Genomic DNA, 23,517 nt, shown 5'->3' with positions numbered 1-23,517 from the left:
TTAGAAAGCAGCGTGTCGTGTGCTCTGAATAGTGACTAGAGCACCCCAGAAATGTTGAATGTACGATTAGTGGCTCCAGGAACATTGGGGTCAGCGGCAGAAGTAGGTGACTGACATTACCAGGTAATAAAGCTCACCCATCTGGTCGCTGGGACAGGAGAGGCACTTCAAACTCTTACTTCCTTTCCAATAATTTTTTTTTTTTTTAAACTTTTTTTAAAGTTATTTTTACTTTTTTTTTAAGTCCCCATAGTGGAATTGAACTTGCGATCATTTGATCACTTATACGGTAATACATAATACCACATTTCGACAAGCAGACCATGAAAGAACGCCCTTCATAGGCATTTCTTCATGGCAACCATGAAGGGGGAGCCTTTCAGCACCCTGTGGGCAATGATCAGGGTATTTAAATGTCTCTGTCGGAATTGATAGGAGCATTTAGAGACATAACTGCTGCAATCAGCGTTAGCGCATGGGTGTCTGCTATGACAGACAGCTGGTACCTGCCATGTGTGGAATTGGATCGGCTTGCAATGCCGCTCCATATAAGCCCCGCCCACACACGGGATGTAAATGTACGCCCTGTAGTGTTAAGGGGTTAATATAAGGAGGCTGTCCTGTAAGGTTTTACATCGTTCACATGGTTTATGACGCTCCGACAATCTTACCATGAAGCAAACCTGCAAATAGACTACAACTTCTTACTTTTTTCATCTCATCCACATAAGCGATCATGGCGTCTTCCTTGGACATGTCGCCCAATGAGTTCCAGGCGTCCCTGAAAGAAATCAATAAAGTAAGACTCGGTAATTAGTAAGACCATCCTAATGTGATGCAGTCAATGTCTGCTCTATAGGGAGACCACCCTTTATGGTGAAACACCACTTCTCCTACCCGAGGGAACAATTGGACAACATTACAGATTCGGTCCCTTCAGCGCTCCCCCGACTGCCAGCAGAACCATCTGAGGTTCCCACCGGCGGCGGGCGTTCCATCATGGGAATAGGGGAATGTACTATAAAGGAAATAACTGGTGCCCAATGGCCCCCGAGGACTAGAATGTCCCCAGACAATGTAGCACAGCATGGGGCTCTATACGATCCGGTGGGAATCTGTGACCGACGCTCCGAAACCGCCAAAGCAGAAGCTGAAGCCGACGCACCAGAAAGAGGGCATGCTAAAGCGGGTAAAAGAGCAGTCGTCCGCACCCCGCTCTACGCCAATTGTTTGCTGAGGATTTTGGGAGTCTGACCGCCGTCTTTTATCGTATCAGGGCTCGTTCCCATCTGCGCCAAAGAGTCTGTGTGGAACCTCTGGCTTAAAGGGGTTGTCCCGCGGCAGCAAGTGGGGGTATACACTTCTGTATGGCCATATTAATGCACTTTGTAATGTACATTGTGCATTAATTATGAGCCATACAGAAGTTATCAGAAGTTATTCACTTACCTGTTCCGTTGCTGGCGTCCTCGTTTCCATGGAGCCGACTAATTTTCGCCGTCTAATGGCCAAATTAGCCGCGCTTGCGCAGTCCGGGTCTTCTTCTTTTCTGAATGGGGCTCCGTGTAGCTCCGCCCCGTCACGTGCCGATTCCAGCCAATCAGGAGGCTGGAATCGGCAATGGACCGCACAGAAGCCCTGCGGTCCACTGAGTGAGAAGATCCCCGCGGCCATCTTCATCAGGTAAGTAAGAAGTCACCGGAGCGCGGGGATTCAGGTAAGCACTCTCCGGTGATCTTTTTTAACCCCTGCATCGGGGTTGTCTCGCGCCGAATGGGGGGGGGGGGAGGGGGGGTGTTGAAAAAAAAAAAAAACCCGTTTCGGCGCGGGACAACCCCTTTAACCCTTTGCAATCAAATTTTGGATTCAGGGTTTCCTAGGGGGTTTTCTCTTTCTGCCATTATACAATGGTGCCATCTGCTGGCTAGAGCCAGTACTGCGGTATGGGACATGCTGGAGAGGCCCCCCGATAACAGAGCAGCCAGTAATATACAGTAAGAATACCCTGCCAGACATCTTCCGACATCGGAGCTGTACGGCCTTCAATCAGAATGTCTTCAGACGTCAGACAGTGGATTAGAAAGGGTTAATATGTGTGGTATAGTGCCAGGGGGATGACAGAAATCCAAAAAATCTCCCTGCTGTTAGTGGGGTCTGCTAGTGCCTTTCATGCGGCTGGTCCGGCACTTCATTTTTTCATTGCTCAGCTCCTATGACGAAGCCGAGCAGCCAGACTCCAAGGTAGAATTGTGATCCGGCCTTAGAGGGGTTTACCACTACTTAAAATAGCTTCCTAGCCCCTCCGTCCTCCCTTGTGACTGCTGCAGCCAATCACTGGTTATAGAAGGCCACAGCTGGGTCCAGTGATTGGCTGCAGCAGTCACATGTCCTGCTCAGCAGCAACCAGAAAGGACGGAGGGGCTTTGGAGCAATTTTAAGTAGTGGAAGAACCCTTTTAAAGTAGATGTCTCTGTTGAGCCCTTTAGCCATCATGTTAAAATGTTTCCATTCACTGACAGCAAGCAGAGATAAGGCACAGCTCACACTTGCGTTACGTTCTTTTGTAGAACAAAGCTGAATAACGAAAAAAAAAATGTTAATTGCCACATGGCGGCCTAAATGGCGCCAGACAGACCTCATTAACTACAATGGCGTCCATCAGCTTCCCCTCCCCCAAGCATTTTATTGGACAATAGCGTGGCACGCTGCGCTGGGGACCCTCAGGCAAAGAAGTGTACGGACCGCTACGGCAAGGAATATCAGACCGCTGGAGATGGTTTTATTATAGAGACAATAAACCCCGCCTGGTAATGGGCGGTGAATAAGCGCTCCCGGCTGTCGGCTGTGCCTGGGGATCAGCTCTGGTACAAAGCGTACAGCCTCCGAGCCCCCAGCAGGCGGAGTCAAGTGCAGGTCAGCGATATCTGCAATGGCTAAGTAAGGGCTCCTTCAGATTGGCGTCGGAGGTTCCCTGCGGAGTCTCAGGCGCCAATTTCCATTTTAAGCGCAGGACCAAAGAGCGCCGAATGCTGCGCCATTTCACTCTACAAAATGCTGGAGGGAAACCAAACAGACCGCATTACAGTCTATGGAGTCCGTTCAGCGCCGTTCGGTTCCGTAAGACGAATCCAGTGGATTCCGTATTTCTGCTCCCACAAAGCCATGTGAACGGGGGCCACACAATGCCCGACATAACATATACGCAGCGCAGCAATAGGAGGCACCATTTGTAGCGGCCGACGGGGTCCCAGAATCCGGGTCTCTGGATGTTGCACGGTCCGAGCGTCGCCTGCTTGTAGAAACTGTAGAACTTCAGCATCATTTCATTGGACGGCTGGAAGGAGCCTGCAGGGAAATGTGACAATCAGAAAGGAGAAGCCGCAGTTCTTTACCCTTCCACACGGATCCGCAACATACCGGCGCGGTAACACATCCCATACCGGCACGGACCCGCCACATATTGGCACGGTAACACATCCCATACCGGCACGGACCCGCCACATATTGGCACGGTAACACATCCCATACCGGCACGGACCCGCCACATATTGGCACGGTAACATATCCCATACCGGCACGGACCCGCCACATATTGGCACGGTAACACATCCCATACCGGCACAGACCCGCCACATATTGGCACGGTAACACATCCCATACCGGCACGGACCCGCCACATATTGGCACGGTAACACATCCCATACCGGCACGGACCCGCCACATATTGGCACGGTAACACATCCCATACCGGCACGGACCCGCCACATATTGGCACGGTAACACATCCCATACCGGCACGGACCCGCCACATATTGGCACGGTAACACATCCCATACCGGCACGGACCCGCCACATATTGGCACGGTAACACATCCCATACCGGCACGGACCCGCCACATATTGGCACGGTAACATATCCCATACCGGCACGGACCCGCCACATATTGGCACGGTAACACATCCCATACCGGCACGGACCCGCCACATATTGGCACGGTAACACATCCCATACCGGCACGGACCCGCCACATATTGGCACGGTAACACATCCCATACCGGCACGGACCCGCCACATATTGGCACGGTAACACATCCCATACCGGCACGGACCCGCCACATATTGGCACGGTAACACATCCCATACCGGCACGGACCCGCCACATACCGGCACGGTAACACATCCCATACCGGCACAGACCCGCCACATATTGGCACGGTAACACATCCCATACCGGCACGGACCCGCCACATATTGGCACGGTAACACATCCCATAACGGCACGGACCCGCCACATATTGGCACGGTAACACATCCCATACCGGCACGGACCCGCCACATACCGGCACGGTAACACATCCCATACCGGCACAGACCCGCCACATATTGGCACGGTAACACATCCCATACCGGCACGGACCCGCCACATATTGGCACGGTAACACATCCCATACCGGCACGGACCCGCCACATATTGGCACGGTAACACATCCCATACCGGCACAGACCCGCCACATATTGGCACGGTAACACATCCCATACCGGCACGGACCCGCCACATATTGGCACGGTAACACATCCCATACCGGCATGGACCCGCCACATATTGGCACGGTAACACATCCCACACCGGCACGGACCCGCCACATATTGGCACGGTAACACATCCCACACCGGCACAGACCCGCCACATATTGGCACGGTAACACATCCCATACCGGCACGGACCCGCCACATATTGGCACGGTAACACATCCCATACCGGCACGGACCCGCCACATATTGGCACGGTAACACATCCCATACCGGCACGGACCCGCCACATATTGGCACGGTAACACATCCCATACCGGCACGGACCCGCCACATATTGGCACGGTAACACATCCCATACCGGCACGGACCCGCCACATATTGGCACGGTAACACATCCCATACCGGCACAGACCCGCCACATATTGGCACGGTAACACATCCCATACCGGCACGGACCCGCCACATATTGGCACGGTAACACATCCCATACCGGCACGGACCCGCCACATATTGGCACGGTAACACATCCCATACCGGCACGGACCCGCCACATATTGGCACGGTAACACATCCCATACCGGCATGGACCCGCCACATATTGGCACGGTAACACATCCCATACCGGCACGGACCCGCCACATATTGGCACGGTAACACATCCCATACCGGCACGGACCCGCCACATATTGGCACGGTAACACATCCCATACCTCAAGCTAAGCCTGTGCAGGGCTTGTTCTGAGATGCAGCAGCTAAAAAGAAAAGCTGCAGTGTAAAGCATAAGGGAGAAACAGACCAGCAGCCTGTGCTGCTGAGACAAGACTCCATTAGATAATGCTGCTGCGCTGGAGACACTGAACACAGCGCTCCTAGACCAGGATCCAGGGACGGACGGAAGGACTGACAAAAAGAATCCAAAACGTGTTTCTCTAACAGTAAAAAAAAAATTGCCAATGGGGAAATAACGGGTAAAAAGAGACAAAAAAGCGATACCTTTCCGATGGCACCCTGTGCAGCACCCCCACCGCTCAGCCAATCACTGAGGTCAGTGGTCACATGCCATCCATGCCAGATGCCATTACAGCCCTTTCAGGGATCAGACAGGTGGGCACACCTGCGCGGCACTGGGGGAGGGGCTTATCAGAAAGGCAAGTATTGTTTTTGTTTCTTTCAACCCATTATCTCCTCAATGGAATAAGTTTTTTTTTAACACTTGGAAAAACCATCAATATAATTGCATCCAGCAGATTGTGGGATTCTCACCATTCTTGGGCAAACTCTGGATGACGCTCACAGCCGCCTCAAATCTCGTCTGGTGGAGGGGTTTCGTGTCCGCCATTTTGTAGACAAGGAGATTGCAAAACCCAAACCTGAGAGATCAAAATGCTGAAAGACACAGAAAGAAGAAATGATTATAAGGCCTCATAGACCCCAAACAAGCCGTGATAGCGCCCCCTAGGTGTCTATGTGGTGTTACTGCACCTTCAAAGGCTTCTGGTTTCATATGGGGACATTTTGTTAAAATGGATTCTGTATTATTTTACGGAGAATATTGCCAAATTACGGTGCCGCAGCCTTAGACGGGGCCCCTATGCCGCAGCCTTAGACGGGGCCCTATGCCGCAGCCTTAGACGGGGCCCCTATGCCGCGGCAGTAACTGGGGCCCCTATGCCGCCGTACAGCCTCCTGAATGTGTATCTGATGGCAAATAACGCATAAATCTGATCGCGCCTATGACGCACACTATCACTCCAGCGCTATAATTGAAGAGCCACTCCAGTGAATACACAGTTTTTCATCCCTCACCTGGTTGCCTGTCACATTCCGGAGACCCCTACATGCCGTACAGCCTCCTGTCTGATACAGACATTATCTTGATGCTGAGATTTTCCCTGTCTTTCTCTTCCTCTAAGCTGTGCTAGCAATCCCGTGATGCATCAGTATAGCATCACATGACCAAATAGAGCCAGTGCCATCTCTGCCTGATGGGAGGATAGTGTGATTAGGATTACCTTCCATATTCACCTAAATAAGCTACAGCCCATAAGTATACAGCCAGGAGGATGAGCGGTGATCTCCTCTGTTATACCTGTGTGTCAGGAGAACTATCACTGCTGAAGAATACCTCTTCATAAATATAAACCTTCATTCAAAGATACTTTAAAACGATTATAAACCCAAATATACACACAAAACGATAAAAAAACAGAAATACCTGCGTGCTGCCTGAAGGTAACGGGTTATGCGGACGGTATTACTGGAGAACTGACGGTTTGTTGCTGCACTCTGATGTTGATGGTACTACACAGATAACGGGGGCAGACTATATTCTGGTAGCCCACCGACCCTATAAATGAAGCTCTCCCCTCCAGCGGCTTCCCGTGATCCTCATGTACAGATGGGCTTACTGATTAGAGGGCAGCTGCTGGACATTGGGCACAAATACGCCCTTACAATGTTCTGTCAGGTGATGTAGTGCGGCCATCTTTGGTGTTGCTATAATCACCCCTTAGGTACATCTGCTCGCCCGCTGGACGTCCGTTATCCTCACACTTACACTATTATATAGCCATATATATATATATATAGGACGCCCACATGCTGACATCTTGTGATCGATGGATGAAGCGCTTTGATGTACGTAGCGTGCTGATATGTGCGCGAGCGCTATGCCGTATTAGGTCTGCACGGATCTTGACACCTCTTGGCGCACTTTTATCAGAGGGTATTTCGCTGACACAAACGTAAATGTGCGAATGCTGTGCGAGTATACGCAGACGTAAGGACGTTGGACAAGGATGCCGTAAGCCGTATATCAGTCTGTGCGGAGGTGGATATTGCTTTATACATGCGCACGCTTATTAACATACGCAGGTCCGAACGTAAACGAGCATACGCTTTACGATTAGACGCACACGTAATGACATTGTTAAAAGACAGACGTTGGTCGGCGTGCGATCCACGGGCAGCGTGTGTGTAGAATAACCGCGCGCTGATATCTGTCATTCATAATTGGCTTACTGGGGCGTTTGGTGGAGTTTTGCGCTCTGATGGTTCTCTTCACATCAGCGGGGGATCACGGATATTTCTGCGCACCGTGCCCGTCCTAAGTATGAATATCCCCCAATGACCCCAATAATTATCTATGTGGGAGAAACGCGTTGGGTTGGATATGGGGACGGTCTTAGGGTTGTGTAAGGTGACAGCATGCCTAGCCTTTGTTGAGTGGGGGCCGCTCTTGTCAGGGCGGTCGTCCCGCAGTTAAGCCGGGTGATTGTATGTCCTGTATAGAGTCAGTGGGCCATCAGAATATAGTCTGGCTGCCCCGTTACCCGTGTGTCGTGCCATCAACATCAGAATGTGCGCCAGCAAGCCGCAAGCGGTCAGTAAAACCGCCGTATAACCCGTCATTCTAAAAAGACGGCACGCAGGTATTCTCTGCTTATTACCCCTCTGTGTGTAGTGGGGGTAATAACGGTTGTAAAGTACATTTGAATGAAGGGGGGTCCTTCAGCAGTGATGGTTGTCTGGTTATTGCGCCCCGCCGTTATATATCAGTGATCATCATCATTAGTAACTGTGATGAACGTTGGACCCCCGCAGGTCTCCTGCGCATTCACTGCGTATTTGCGCCGGCCTATTTACATCAATGGCCGCCTGCGCTATGCAATACTCACCAAGATGGGTCGTGCCACGCCAAACATCACATGAAAAAATACGCTTAGTTGAACTCAGTGAAATCAATGGGTTCCATTCACTGCGTATTGCGCACAAAATACACAGCGCCAATTCTCCCGTGCGGACGAGCCGCTACTCCCGTGGGGAGTCACCAGTAAATCTTCGTCAGCCGCCTCATAATTACCTCCAGTAAATATACTTCACAATTACAGTCAGAGCGCTCGAAAACACTTGAAGTCCATTACTAATAACCCTCCCGTAATTAGTAGACTCCTCTACAGAACGATTATCACATCTTCACGTTGTCACACAAGACATCTTAACAGTTAGAGAGGCCGGAAATAACCTCCGCAGGCTTAAAGGGGTTGTACAGTTGTAAGTCGTTGCTGGCCTGTCCCCTGGATAAACCATCAGTAGTAGATTGGCAGACCTTATTTGCCGAGGTGTTCTGCAGATAACCTGGTTTCTGGGCCAATGTATTCATACACTAAGCTGGTTTTTGCAGGAAGAAGACAGCTCCGTTCCCACTGCAGGCCAGGCTTGGCATTACAAGCATTGAAGTGAATGAGAAACTGGCCTACAATACCAAACCTGTCCACTATAGTAAGAACGGAGCTGTCTGCTTCCTGCAGAAATCAGCTCAGTGTATAAGTGCACCGACCACAGCCCTGCAAATCTACTAGTGATAGCCTATTGTGAGGATAAGCAATCAATAGCTATATATTGCATGGATAGGCAGAATGCCTGCATTCTGCTAGTAGTGAAAGCAGCAAGGTAGCAGCATACCCACACCAGTACCAAGCTCATAACATTCATACAGCACCAGTACCGAACTCATAACATTCATACAGCACCAGTACCGAGCTCATAACATTCATACAGCACCAGTACCGAGCTCATAACATTCATACAGCACCAGTACCGAGCTCATAACATTCATACAGCACCAGTACCGAGCTCATAACATTCATACAGCAACAGTACCGAGCTCATAACATTCATACAGCACCAGTACCGAGCTCATAACATTCATACAGCACCAGTACCGAGCTCATAACATTCATACAGCAACAGTACCGAGCTCATAACATACATACAGCACCAGTACCGAGCTCATAACATACATACAGCACCAGTACCGAGCTCATAACATACATACAGCACCAGTACCGAGCTCATAACATACATACAGCACCAGTACCGAGCTCATAACATACATACAGCACCAGTACCGAGCTCATAACATTCATACAGCACCAGTACCGAGCTCATAACATTCATACAGCACCAGTACCGAGCTCATAACATACATACAGCACCAGTACCGAGCTCATAACATACATACAGCACCAGTACCGAGCTCATAACATACATACAGCACCAGTACCGAGCTCATAACATACATACAGCACCAGTACCGAGCTCATAACATACATACAGCACCAGTACCGAGCTCATAACATACATACAGCACCAGTACCGAGCTCATAACATACATACAGCACCAGTACCGAGCTCATAACATACATACAGCACCAGTACCGAGTTCATAACATTCATACAGTACCGAGCTCATAACATTCATACAGCACCAGTACCGAGCTCATAACATTCATGCAGCACCAGTACCGAGCTCATAACATTCATGCAGCACCAGTACCGAGCTCATAACATACATACAGCACCAGTACCGAGCTCATAACATACATACAGCACCAGTACCGAGCTCATAACATTCATACAGCACCAGTACCGAGCTCATAACATTCATGCAGCACCAGTAGCGAGCTCATAACATTCATGCAGCACCGAGCTCATAACATTCATACAGCACCAGTAGCGAGCTCATAACATTCATACAGCACCAGTACCGAGCTCATAACATTCATGCAGCACCAGTAGCGAGTTCATAACATTCATACAGCACCAGTAGCGAGTTCATAACATTCATACAGCACCAGTAGCGAGCTCATAACATTCATACAGCACCAGAAGCGAGCTCATAACATTTATACAGCACCAGTAGCGAGCTCATAACATTCATACAGCACCAGTAGCGAGCTCATAACATTCATACAGCACCAGTAGCGAGCTCATAACATTCATACAGCACCAGTAGCGAGCTCATAACATTCATACAGCACCAGTAGCGAGCTCATAACATTCATACAGCACCAGTACCGAGCTCATAACATTCATACAGCACCAGTACTGAGCTCATAACATTCATACAGCACCAGTACCGAGCTCATAACATTCATACAGCACCAGTACCGAGCGCATAAGATTCATACAGCACCAGTACCGAGCTCATAACATTCATACAGCACCAGTACCGAGCTCATAACATTCATACAGCACCAGTACCGAGCTCATAACATTCATACAGCACCAAGCTCATTACATACAGCACCAAGCTCATAACATACATACAGCACCAAGCTCATAACATACATACAGTACCGAGCTCATAACATACATACAGCACCAGTACCGAGCTCATACCATACATACAGCACCAGTACCGAGTTCATACCATACATACAGCACCAGTACCGAGCTCATACCATACATACAGCACCAGTACCGAGCTCATACCATACATACAGCACCAGTACCGAGCTCATACCATACATACAGCACCAGTACCGAGCTCATACCATACATACAGCACCAGTACCGAGCTCATACCATACATACAGCACCAGTACCGAGCTCATACCATACATACAGCACCAGTACCGAGCTCATACCATACATACAGCACCAGTACCGAGCTCATACCATACATACAGCACCAGTACCGAGCTCATACCATACATACAGCACCAGTACCGAGCTCATACCATACATACAGCACCAGTACCGAGCTCATAACATACATACAGTACCAAGCTCATAACATACATACAGCACCAGTACCAAGCTCATAACATACATACAGCACCAGTACCAAGCTCATAACATGCATACAGCACCAGTACCGAGCTCATAACATGCATACAGCACCAGTTCCGAGCTCATAACATGCATACAGCACCAGTACCGAGCTCATAACATACATACAGCACCAGTACCGAGCTCATAACATACATACAGCACCAGTACCGAGCTCATAACATACATACAGCACCAGTACCAAGCTCATAACATACATACAGCACCAAGCTAAATATATAAAGTAGCAGAACTAAGCACAGTGCTGTGTGGGCGCCGTGGACTTTGATGAGCAGGTAAAGTCTGCACCAAAATCCACACCAATTGGTTCAGATTTCATGCTGATTTTCCGCAGGTAAAATAAACAAGTTTTATCAATCTAGGAACGCGGCGATGCCGATTCAATGATTTTTCTTTAAAAACGAGTTTTTTTGTGCTAAAGTAGTAAAAAACAAATGAAATCTCTATAAACTTGCTAAGCTGGGTTCACAAGGGGTTGATTCGCTGCAGAATTTTCACGCAAACCCTCCGCATGGAAATTCCGTCGCACTTACAGCAGCAGCAAAGTGGGCGGGATTTGGAAGATCTCATCCACATGCAGCGGAAATAACCGCACAAAACCCGTGCGGAAACGGACGTGCGGCGCGGAACTAAAATCCACGACATGAGAATTATGTCGCCGTCTCCACTGCGGTGTTCATCCCCTCTCAATCAGGAGGTGAATTTTGCACAGGAATTTGAGATGAAACCCGCAGTAAGTGGGTATGGGGGCGGGCATCCTGCGCCCCATCCGCTGCAGGTCTGTGTGGATGTTCCGGTGGAGTACAGCCCCATCTGCGGCAGGTCTGTGCGGACGTTCCGGTGGAGTACAGCCCCATCTGCGGCAGGTCTGTGCGGACGTTCCGGTGGAGTACAGCCCCATCTGCGGCAGGTCTGTGCGGACGTTCCGGTGGAGTACAGCCCCATCTGCGGCAGGTCTGTGCGGACGTTCCGGTGGAGTACAGCCCCATCTGCGGCAGGTCTGTGCGGACGTTCCGGTGGAGTACAGCCCCATCTGCGGCAGGTCTGTGCGGACGTTCCGGTGGAGTACAGCCCCATCTGCGGCAGGTCTGTGCAGACGTTCCGGTGGAGTACAGCCCCATCTGCGGAAGGTCTGTGCGGACGTTCCGGTGGAGTACAGCCCCGGGTGCGGCAGGTCTGTGCGGACGTTCCAGTGGAGTACAGCCCCATCTGCGGCAGGTCTGTGCGGACGTTCCAGTGGAGTACAGCCCCATCTGCGGCAGGTCTGTGCAGACGTTCCGGTGGAGTACAGCCCCATCTGCGGCAGGTCTGTGCGGACGTTCCGGTGGAGTACAGCCCCATCTGCGGCAGGTCTGTGCGGACGTTCCGGTGGAGTACAGCCCCATCTGCGGCAGGTCTGTGCGGACGTTCCGGTGGAGTATAGCCCCGGGTGCGGCAGGTCTGTGCGGACGTTCCAGTGGAGTACAGCCCCGGGTGCGGCAGGTCTGTGCGGACGTTCCAGTGGAGTACAGCCCCGGGTGCGGCAGGTCTGTGCGGACGTTCCAGTGGAGTACAGCCCCACCTGCGGCAGGTCTGTGCGGACGTTCCAGTGGAGTACAGCCCCATCTGCGGCAGGTCTGTGCAGACGTTCCGGTGGAGTACAGCCCCATCTGCGGCAGGTCTGTGCGGACGTTCCGGTGGAGTACAGCACCGGGTGCGGCAGGTCTGTGCGGACGTTCCAGTGGAGTACAGCCCCATCTGCGGCAGGTCTGTGCGGACGTTCCAGTGGAGTACAGCCCCGGGTGCGGCAGGTCTGTGCGGACGTTCCAGTGGAGTACAGCCCCATCTGCGGCAGGTCTGTGCAGACGTTCCAGTGGAGTACAGCCCCATCTGCGGCAGGTCTGTGCGGACGTTCCGGTGGAGTACAGCCTCGGGTGCGGCAGGTCTGTGCGGACGTTCCAGTGGAGTACAGCCCCATCTGCGGCAGGTCTGTGCGGACGTTCCAGTGGAGTACAGCCCCGGGTGCGGCAGGTCTGTGCGGACGTTCCAGTGGAGTACAGCCCCATCTGCGGCAGGTCTGTGCAGACGTTCCGGTGGAGTACAGCCCCATCTGCGGCAGGTCTGTGCGGACGTTCCGGTGGAGTACAGCCCCGGGTGCGGCAGGTCTGTGCGGACGTTCCAGTGGAGTACAGCCCCATCTGCGGCAGGTCTGTGCGGACGTTCCAGTGGAGTACAGCCCCATCTGCGGCAGGTCTGTGCGGACGTTCCAGTGGAGTACAGCCCCATCTGCGGCAGGTCTGTGCGGACGTTCCAGTGGAGTACAGCCCCATCTGCGGCAGGTCTGTGCGGACGTTCCGGTGGAGTACAGCCCCATCTGCGGCAGGTCTGTGCGGACGTTCCGGTGGAGTACAGCCCCGGGTGCGGCAGGTCTGTGCGGACGTTCCAGTGGAGTACAGCCCCATCTGCGGCAGGTCTGTGCGGACGTTCCAGTGGAGTACAGCCCCGGGTGCGGCAGGTCTGTGCGGATGTTCCAGTGGAGTACAGCCCCATCTGCGGCAGGTCTGTGCAGACGTTCCGGTGGAGTACAGCCCCATCTGCGGCAGGTCTGTGCGGACGTTCCGGTGGAGTACAGCCCCGGGTGCGGCAGGTCTGTGCGGACGTTCCAGTGGAGTACAGCCCCATCTGCGGCAGGTCTGTGCGGACGTTCCGGTGGAGTACAGCCCCATCTGCGGCAGGTCTGTGCGGACGTTCCGGTGGAGTACAGCCCCATCTGCGGCAGGTCTGTGCGGACGTTCCGGTGGAGTATAGCCCCGGGTGCGGCAGGTCTGTGCGGACGTTCCAGTGGAGTACAGCCCCGGGTGCGGCAGGTCTGTGCGGACGTTCCAGTGGAGTACAGCCCCGGGTGCGGCAGGTCTGTGCGGACGTTCCAGTGGAGTACAGCCCCACCTGCGGCAGGTCTGTGCGGACGTTCCAGTGGAGTACAGCCCCATCTGCGGCAGGTCTGTGCAGACGTTCCGGTGGAGTACAGCCCCATCTGCGGCAGGTCTGTGCGGACGTTCCGGTGGAGTACAGCACCGGGTGCGGCAGGTCTGTGCGGACGTTCCAGTGGAGTACAGCCCCATCTGCGGCAGGTCTGTGCGGACGTTCCAGTGGAGTACAGCCCCGGGTGCGGCAGGTCTGTGCGGACGTTCCAGTGGAGTACAGCCCCATCTGCGGCAGGTCTGTGCAGACGTTCCAGTGGAGTACAGCCCCATCTGCGGCAGGTCTGTGCGGACGTTCCGGTGGAGTACAGCCTCGGGTGCGGCAGGTCTGTGCGGACGTTCCAGTGGAGTACAGCCCCATCTGCGGCAGGTCTGTGCGGACGTTCCAGTGGAGTACAGCCCCGGGTGCGGCAGGTCTGTGCGGACGTTCCAGTGGAGTACAGCCCCATCTGCGGCAGGTCTGTGCAGACGTTCCGGTGGAGTACAGCCCCATCTGCGGCAGGTCTGTGCGGACGTTCCGGTGGAGTACAGCCCCGGGTGCGGCAGGTCTGTGCGGACGTTCCAGTGGAGTACAGCCCCATCTGCGGCAGGTCTGTGCGGACGTTCCAGTGGAGTACAGCCCCATCTGCGGCAGGTCTGTGCGGACGTTCCAGTGGAGTACAGCCCCATCTGCGGCAGGTCTGTGCGGACGTTCCAGTGGAGTACAGCCCCATCTGCGGCAGGTCTGTGCGGACGTTCCGGTGGAGTACAGCCCCATCTGCGGCAGGTCTGTGCGGACGTTCCGGTGGAGTACAGCCCCGGGTGCGGCAGGTCTGTGCGGACGTTCCAGTGGAGTACAGCCCCATCTGCGGCAGGTCTGTGCGGACGTTCCAGTGGAGTACAGCCCCGGGTGCGGCAGGTCTGTGCGGATGTTCCAGTGGAGTACAGCCCCATCTGCGGCAGGTCTGTGCAGACGTTCCGGTGGAGTACAGCCCCATCTGCGGCAGGTCTGTGCGGACGTTCCGGTGGAGTACAGCCCCGGGTGCGGCAGGTCTGTGCGGACGTTCCAGTGGAGTACAGCCCCATCTGCGGCAGGTCTGTGCGGACGTTCCAGTGGAGTACAGCCCCATCTGCGGCAGGTCTGTGCGGACGTTCCAGTGGAGTACAGCCCCATCTGCGGCAGGTCTGTGCGGACGTTCCGGTGGAGTACAGCCCCGGGTGCGGCAGGTCTGTGCGGACGTTCCAGTGGAGTACAGCCCCATCTGCGGCAGGTCTGTGCGGACGTTCCAGTGGAGTACAGCCCCATCTGCGGCAGGTCTGTGCGGACGTTCCGGTGGAGTACAGCCCCGGGTGCGGCAGGTCTGTGCGGACGTTCCAGTGGAGTACAGCCCCATCTGCGGCAGGTCTGTGCGGACGTTCCAGTGGAGTACAGCCCCGGGTGCGCAGCCCGATGACATGAGAAAGTTATCGGTATTTACACCGAATGCAGAATGCTGTAAATACAAACCCCCAAATAATGGTGGAATTTCTGAGCATTTTTTTCATCTGCCCCCTCAAAAACAATTGTGTGTTGTCTGACTTTTAGCCCGTGCACCCCAGAGTGCGGCCAACTTGTGCCAAAAAAAGACAAACCCTCAAATGGCACTCAGCGAGCGGGGGCTCCTGCAATGTGACAATGACAACGGCTTGTCTTCTCATAGTACATCCTGGTGCCATCTCTTTCCCAGGTGACGCACCCAGTTGCCCACATGATTCCAGGATTCAAGTGCCCAGCAGAACATGGACCATCACACTGCCCCGCCGGCTTGTCTTCTTGTAGTACATCATGGTGCCATCTCTTCCCCAGGTGACGCACCCGGCCGTCCACATGATGCCAGTACCCAAGTACCCAGCAGAACATAGCCCATCACACTGCCCCCACTGGCTTGTCTTCTTCTGAATCTAGTACATCATGGTGCCATCTCTTCCCCCAGGTGACGCACCCGGCCGTCCACATGATGCCAGTACCCAAGTACCCAGCTGAACATAGCCCATCACACTGCCCCCACCAGCTTGTCTTCTTCTAGTACATCATGGTGCCATCTCTTCCCCAGGTGACGCACCCGGCCGTCTACATGATGCCAGTACCCAAGTACCCAGCAGAACATAGCCCATCACACTGCCCCCACCAGCTTGTCTTCTTCTAGTACATCATGGTGCCATCTCTTCCCCAGGTGACGCACCCGGCCGTCCACATGATGCCAGGATCCAAGTGCCCAGCAGAACATAGCCCATCACACTGCCCCCACTGGCTTGTCTTCTTCTGAATCTAGTACATCATGGTGCCATCTCTTCCCCAGGTGACTCACCCGGTTGCCCACATGATTCCAGGATCCAAGTGCCCAGCAGAACATGGACCATCACACTGCCCCCACCAGCTTGTCTTCTAGTACATCCTACAAAGTATGTTAGGCTGAATGAAGACAATGTCCATCTAGTTCAACCTGCTTCTACCCTCTAGTTGTTCCAGAGGAAGGCAAAAACCCCAAGAGGCAGAAGCCAATTAGCCCATTCAGGGGAAATATTCCATCCCGACTCCACGTGCCATCTCTTCCCCAGGTGACGCACCCGGCCATCCACATGATGCCAGGATCCAAGTACCCAGCTGAACATGGCCCATCAGACTGCCCCCACCAGCTTGTCTTCTTGTAGTACATCCTGGTGCCATCTCTTCCCCAGGTGACGCACCCGGCCATCCACATGATGCCAGCACCCAAGTACCCAGCTGAACATGGCCCATCACACTGCCCCCACTGGGTTGTCTTCTCATAGTACATCCTGGTGCCATCTCTTTCCCAGGTGACGCACCCGGTTGCCCACATGATTCCAGGATTCAAGTGCCCAGCAGAACATGGACCATCACACTGCCCCGCCGGCTTGTCTTCTTGTAGTACATCATGGTGCCATCTCTTCCCCAGGTGACGCACCCGGCCGTCCACATGATGCCAGTACCCAAGTACCCAGCAGAACATAGCCCATCACACTGCCCCCACTGGCTTGTCTTCTTCTGAATCTAGTACATCATGGTGCCATCTCTTCCCCAGGTGACGCACCCGGCCGTCCACATGATGCCAGTACCCAAGTACCCAGCTGAACATAGCCCATCACACTGCCCCCACCAGCTTGTCTTCTTCTAGTACATCATGGTGCCATCTCTTCCCCAGGTGACGCACCCGGCCGTCTACATGATGCCAGTACCCAAGTACCCAGCAGAACATAGCCCATCACACTGCCCCCACCAGCTTGTCTTCTTCTAGTACATCATGGTGCCATCTCTTCCCCAGGTGACGCACCCGGCCGTCCACATGATGCCAGGATCCAAGTGCCCAGCAGAACATAGCCCATCACACTGCCCCCACTGGCTTGTCTTCTTCTGAATCTAGTACATCATGGTGCCATCTCTTCCCCAGGTGACTCACCCGGTTGCCCACATGATTCCAGGATCCAAGTGCCCAGCAGAACATGGACCATCACACTGCCCCCACCAGCTTGTCTTCTAGTACATCCTACAAAGTATGTTAGGCTGAATGAAGACAATGTCCATCTAGTTCAACCTGCTTCTACCCTCTAGTTGTTCCAGAGGAAGGCAAAAACCCCAAGAGGCAGAAGCCAATTAGCCCATTCAGGGGAAATATTCCATCCCGACTCCACGTGCCATCTCTTCCCCAGGTGACGCACCCAGCCATCCACATGATGCCAGGATCCAAGTACCCAGCTGAACATGGCCCATCAGACTGCCCCCACCAGCTTGTCTTCTTGTAGTACATCCTGGTGCCATCTCTTCCCCAGGTGACGCACCCGGCCATCCACATGATGCCAGCACCCAAGTACCCAGCTGAACATGGCCCATCACACTGCCCCCACTGGGTTGTCTTCTCATAGTACATCCTGGTGCCATCTCTTTCCCAGGTGACGCACCCGGTTGCCCACATGATTCCAGGATTCAAGTGCCCAGCAGAACATGGACCATCACACTGCCCCCACCAGCTTGTCTTCTAGTACATCCTACAAAGTATGTTAGGCTGAATGAAGACAATGTCCATCTAGTTCAACCTGCTTCTACCCTCTAGTTGTTCCAGAGGAAGGCAAAAACCCCAAGAGGCAGAAGCCAATTAGCCCATTCAGGGGAAATATTCCATCCCGACTCCACGTGCCATCTCTTCCCCAGGTGACGCACCCGGCCATCCACATGATGCCAGGATCCAAGTACCCAGCTGAACATGGCCCATCAGACTGCCCCCACCAGCTTGTCTTCTTGTAGTACATCCTGGTGCCATCTCTTCCCCAGGTGACGCACCCGGCCATCCACATGATGCCAGCACCCAAGTACCCAGCTGAACATGGCCCATCACACTGCCCCCACTGGGTTGTCTTCTCATAGTACATCCTGGTGCCATCTCTTTCCCAGGTGACGCACCCGGTTGCCCACATGATTCCAGGATTCAAGTGCCCAGCAGAACATGGACCATCACACTGCCCCGCCGGCTTGTCTTCTTGTAGTACATCATGGTGCCATCTCTTCCCCAGGTGACGCACCCGGCCGTCCACATGATGCCAGTACCCAAGTACCCAGCAGAACATAGCCCATCACACTGCCCCCACTGGCTTGTCTTCTTCTGAATCTAGTACATCATGGTGCCATCTCTTCCCCAGGTGACGCACCCGGCCGTCCACATGATGCCAGTACCCAAGTACCCAGCTGAACATAGCCCATCACACTGCCCCCACCAGCTTGTCTTCTTCTAGTACATCATGGTGCCATCTCTTCCCCAGGTGACGCACCCGGCCGTCTACATGATGCCAGTACCCAAGTACCCAGCAGAACATAGCCCATCACACTGCCCCCACCAGCTTGTCTTCTTCTAGTACATCATGGTGCCATCTCTTCCCCAGGTGACGCACCCGGCCATCCACATGATGCCAGCACCCAAGTACCCAGCTGAACATGGCCCATCACACTGCCCCCACTGGGTTGTCTTCTCATAGTACATCCTGGTGCCATCTCTTTCCCAGGTGACGCACCCGGTTGCCCACATGATTCCAGGATTCAAGTGCCCAGCAGAACATGGACCATCACACTGCCCCGCCGGCTTGTCTTCTTGTAGTACATCATGGTGCCATCTCTTCCCCAGGTGACGCACCCGGCCGTCCACATGATGCCAGTACCCAAGTACCCAGCAGAACATAGCCCATCACACTGCCCCCACTGGCTTGTCTTTTTCTGAATCTAGTACATCATGGTGCCATCTCTTCCCCAGGTGACGCACCCGGCCGTCCACATGATGCCAGTACCCAAGTACCCAGCTGAACATAGCCCATCACACTGCCCCCACCAGCTTGTCTTCTTCTAGTACATCATGGTGCCATCTCTTCCCCAGGTGACGCACCCGGCCGTCTACATGATGCCAGTACCCAAGTACCCAGCAGAACATAGCCCATCACACTGCCCCCACCAGCTTGTCTTCTTCTAGTACATCATGGTGCCATCTCTTCCCCAGGTGACGCACCCGGCCATCCACATGATGCCAGCACCCAAGTACCCAGCTGAACATGGCCCATCACACTGCCCCCACTGGGTTGTCTTCTCATAGTACATCCTGGTGCCATCTCTTTCCCAGGTGACGCACCCGGTTGCCCACATGATTCCAGGATTCAAGTGCCCAGCAGAACATGGACCATCACACTGCCCCGCCGGCTTGTCTTCTTGTAGTACATCATGGTGCCATCTCTTCCCCAGGTGACGCACCCGGCTGTCCACATGATGCCAGGATCCAAAGCCGGACCAAGCTGGGCGCAGGTCTGGCAGACTGCGACCAATCAAATACTGATGGCAGCAGTCATTAATGGTAAAGCCCCCCCTACGGTTGTGGCTGATCTGTGGTTCATGCGCCCAACTATCCATGTGATCCCCAAAACACATCACAAACTACAAGGGGCCCCCTTCATGTGTGCGGTCCCTGCAAGGGGCCCCCTTCATGAGTGCGGTCCCTGCAAGGGGCCCCCTTCATGAGTGCGGTCCCTGCAAGGGGCCCCCTTCATGAGTGCGGTCCCTGCAAGGGGCCCCCTTCATGAGTGCGGTCCCTGCAAGGGGCCCCCTTCATGAGTGCGGTCCCTGCAAGGGGCCCCCTTCATGAGTGCGGTCCCTGCAAGGGGCCCCCTTCTTCAGCTCTGCCCTCCATCACACTGACCGCAGCACCCGCAGAGCGGACAGCCGGGCTGCAGACACCCACTAGCCGGGGACAAAGGTCGGGCTGTGCGGCCGGGCGCAGCAAACAGAGCCGCCCGGCACTCCTGCCGCACAGTCCGCGGGACGGCCGAGCCCAGACTGAGTTCACACAAGGAAGAAGCCATCACCTGGGAAGACACCTGCAGCGCCCGGAGCCGTCATACTGTCCCCATCTGTCAGAACCCGCCGCGGAGCATCTCGGGAAGTGTAGTCCTAAGGAGATGCCCGAACACAGCAGCGCGTGACCGCCGAGGACTCTTTTTTTTTTCTATTCAATTAACTTTATTAATATTAACATTACCATTGAAAGCGGAAAGACTGTAAGCACGGGGCGGCCATTTTGTTGTAGTGAAGTGTGATGCCCGTGCCAGGCCTCCTGTTATAGTGGGGTGTGATGCCCGTGCCAGGCCTCCTGTTATAGTGGGGTGTGATGCCCGTGCCAGGCCTCCTGTTATAGTGGGATGTGATGCCCGTGCCAGGCCTCCTGTTATAGTGGGGTGTGATGCCCGTGCCAGGCCTCCTGTTATAGTGGGGTGTGATGCCCGTGCCAGGCCTCCTGTTATAGTGGGGTGTGATGCCCGTGCCAGGCCTCCTGTTATAGTGGGGTGTGATGCCCGTGCCAGGCCTCCTGTTATAGTGGGGTGTGATGCCCGTGCCAGGCCTCCTGTTATAGTGGGGTGTGATGCCCGTGCCAGGCCTCCTGTTATAGTGGGGTGTGATGCCCGTGCCAGGCCTCCTGTTATAGTGGGGTGTGATGCCCGTGCCAGGCCTCCTGTTATAGGGGGGTGTGATGCCCGTGCCAGGCCGCCTGTTATAGTGGGGTGTGATGCCCGTGCCAGGCCTCCTGTTATTGTGGGGTGTGATGCCCGTGCCAGGCCTCCTGTTATAGTGGGGTGTGATGCCCGTGCCAGGCCTCCTGTTATAGTGGGGTGTGATGCCCGTGCCAGGCCTCCTGTTATAGTGGGGTGTGATGCCCGTGCCAGGCCTCCTGTTATAGTGGGGTGTGATGCCCGTGCCAGGCCTCCTGTTATAGTGGGGTGTGATGCCCGTGCCAGGCCTCCTGTTATAGTGGGGTGTGATGCCCGTGCCAGGCCTCCTGTTATAGTGGGGTGTGATGCCCGTGCCAGGCCTCCTGTTATAGTGGGGTGTGATGCCCGTGCCAGGCCTCCTGTTATAGTGGGATGTGATGCCCGTGCCAGGCCTCCTGTTATAGTGGGGTGTGATGCCCGTGCCAGGCCTCCTGTTATAGTGGGGTGTGATGCCCGTGCCAGGCCTCCTGTTATAGTGGGGTGTGATGCCCGTGCCAGGCCTCTTGTTATAGTGGGGTGTGATGCCCGTGCCAGGCCTCCTGTTATAGTGGGGTGTGATGCCCGTGCCAGGCCTCCTGTTATAGTGGGGTGTGATGCCCGTGCCAGGCCTCCTGTTATAGGGGGGTATGATGCCCGTGCCAGGCCTCCTGTTATAGTGGGGTGTGATGCCCGTGCCAGGCCTCCTGTTATAGTGGGGTGTGATGCCCGTGCCAGGCCTCCTGTTATAGTGGGGTGTGATGCCCGTGCCAGGCCTCCTGTTATAGTGGGGTGTGATGCCCGTGCCAGGCCTCCTGTTATAGTGGGGTGTGATGCCCGTGCCAGGCCTCCTGTTATAGTGGGGTGTGATGCCCGTGCCAGGCCTCCTGTTATAGGGGGGTATGATGCCCGTGCCAGGCCTCCTGTTATAGTGGGATGTGATGCCCGTGCCAGGCCTCCTGTTATAGTGGGATGTGATGCCCGTGCCAGGCCTCCTGTTATAGTGGGATGTGATGCCCGTGCCAGGCCTCCTGTTATAGTGGGATGTGATGCCCGTGCCAGGCCTCCTGTTATAGTGGGATGTGATGCCCGTGCCAGGCCTCCTGTTATAGTGGGATGTGATGCCCGTGCCAGGCCTCCTGTTATAGTGGGATGTGATGCCCGTGCCAGGCCTCCTGTTATAGTGGGATGTGATGCCCGTGCCAGGCCTCCTGTTATAGGGGGGTGTGATGCCCGTGCCAGGCCGCCTGTTATAGTGGGGTGTGATGCCCGTGCCAGGCCTCCTGTTATAGTGGGGTGTGATGCCCGTGCCAGGCCTCCTGTTATAGTGGGGTGTGATGCCCGTGCCAGGCCTCCTGTTATAGTGGGGTGTGATGCCCGTGCCAGGCCTCCTGTTATAGTGGGGTGTGATGCCCGTGCCAGGCCTCCTGTTATAGTGGGGTGTGATGCCCGTGCCAGGCCTCCTGTTATAGTGGGGTGTGATGCCCGTGCCAGGCCTCCTGTTATAGTGGGGTGTGATGCCCGTGCCAGGCCTCCTGTTATAGTGGGGTGTGATGCCCGTGCCAGGCCTCCTGTTATAGTGGGGTGTGATGCCCGTGCCAGGCCTCCTGTTATAGTGGGATGTGATGCCCGTGCCAGGCCTCCTGTTATAGTGGGGTGTGATGCCCGTGCCAGGCCTCCTGTTATAGTGGGGTGTGATGCCCGTGCCAGGCCTCCTGTTATAGTGGGGTGTGATGCCCGTGCCAGGCCTCTTGTTATAGTGGGGTGTGATGCCCGTGCCAGGCCTCCTGTTATAGTGGGGTGTGATGCCCGTGCCAGGCCTCCTGTTATAGTGGGGTGTGATGCCCGTGCCAGGCCTCCTGTTATAGGGGGGTATGATGCCCGTGCCAGGCCTCCTGTTATAGTGGGGTGTGATGCCCGTGCCAGGCCTCCTGTTATAGTGGGGTGTGATGCCCGTGCCAGGCCTCCTGTTATAGTGGGGTGTGATGCCCGTGCCAGGCCTCCTGTTATAGTGGGGTGTGATGCCCGTGCCAGGCCTCCTGTTATAGTGGGGTGTGATGCCCGTGCCAGGCCTCCTGTTATAGTGGGGTGTGATGCCCGTGCCAGGCCTCCTGTTATAGGGGGGTATGATGCCCGTGCCAGGCCTCCTGTTATAGTGGGATGTGATGCCCGTGCCAGGCCTCCTGTTATAGTGGGATGTGATGCCCGTGCCAGGCCTCCTGTTATAGTGGGATGTGATGCCCGTGCCAGGCCTCCTGTTATAGTGGGATGTGATGCCCGTGCCAGGCCTCCTGTTATAGTGGGATGTGATGCCCGTGCCAGGCCTCCTGTTATAGTGGGATGTGATGCCCGTGCCAG

The 23,517-nt window shown here is 54.7% G+C and overlaps 1 protein-coding gene across 1 annotated transcript in view; it reads right to left on the bottom strand.

Moving 5' to 3' along the window:
- Positions 1-20,624, bottom strand: part of ACBD5 (acyl-CoA binding domain containing 5) — a 60,768-nt gene extending 40,144 nt beyond the window's left edge. Inside the window, exons 1-4 of the mRNA XM_066585138.1 lie at positions 20,503-20,624; positions 5,798-5,920; positions 3,225-3,345; positions 709-781 (exon numbers count right to left, since the gene is read on the bottom strand). Of these exons, the coding sequence (XP_066441235.1) occupies positions 709-781; positions 3,225-3,345; positions 5,798-5,873 (270 nt within the window). The 5' untranslated portion in view covers positions 5,874-5,920; positions 20,503-20,624. The remainder of the gene's footprint in view (positions 1-708; positions 782-3,224; positions 3,346-5,797; positions 5,921-20,502) is intronic.
- Between the last annotated feature and the right edge of the window lie 2,893 nt (positions 20,625-23,517).

This window comes from Eleutherodactylus coqui, chromosome 12 (assembly GCF_035609145.1).
Source record: "Eleutherodactylus coqui strain aEleCoq1 chromosome 12, aEleCoq1.hap1, whole genome shotgun sequence".
Taxonomy (NCBI): Eukaryota; Metazoa; Chordata; class Amphibia; order Anura; family Eleutherodactylidae; genus Eleutherodactylus; species Eleutherodactylus coqui.
The sequence above is the reverse complement of the archived record's forward strand: the minus strand, read 5'-3'. Positions and strand labels throughout refer to the sequence as shown.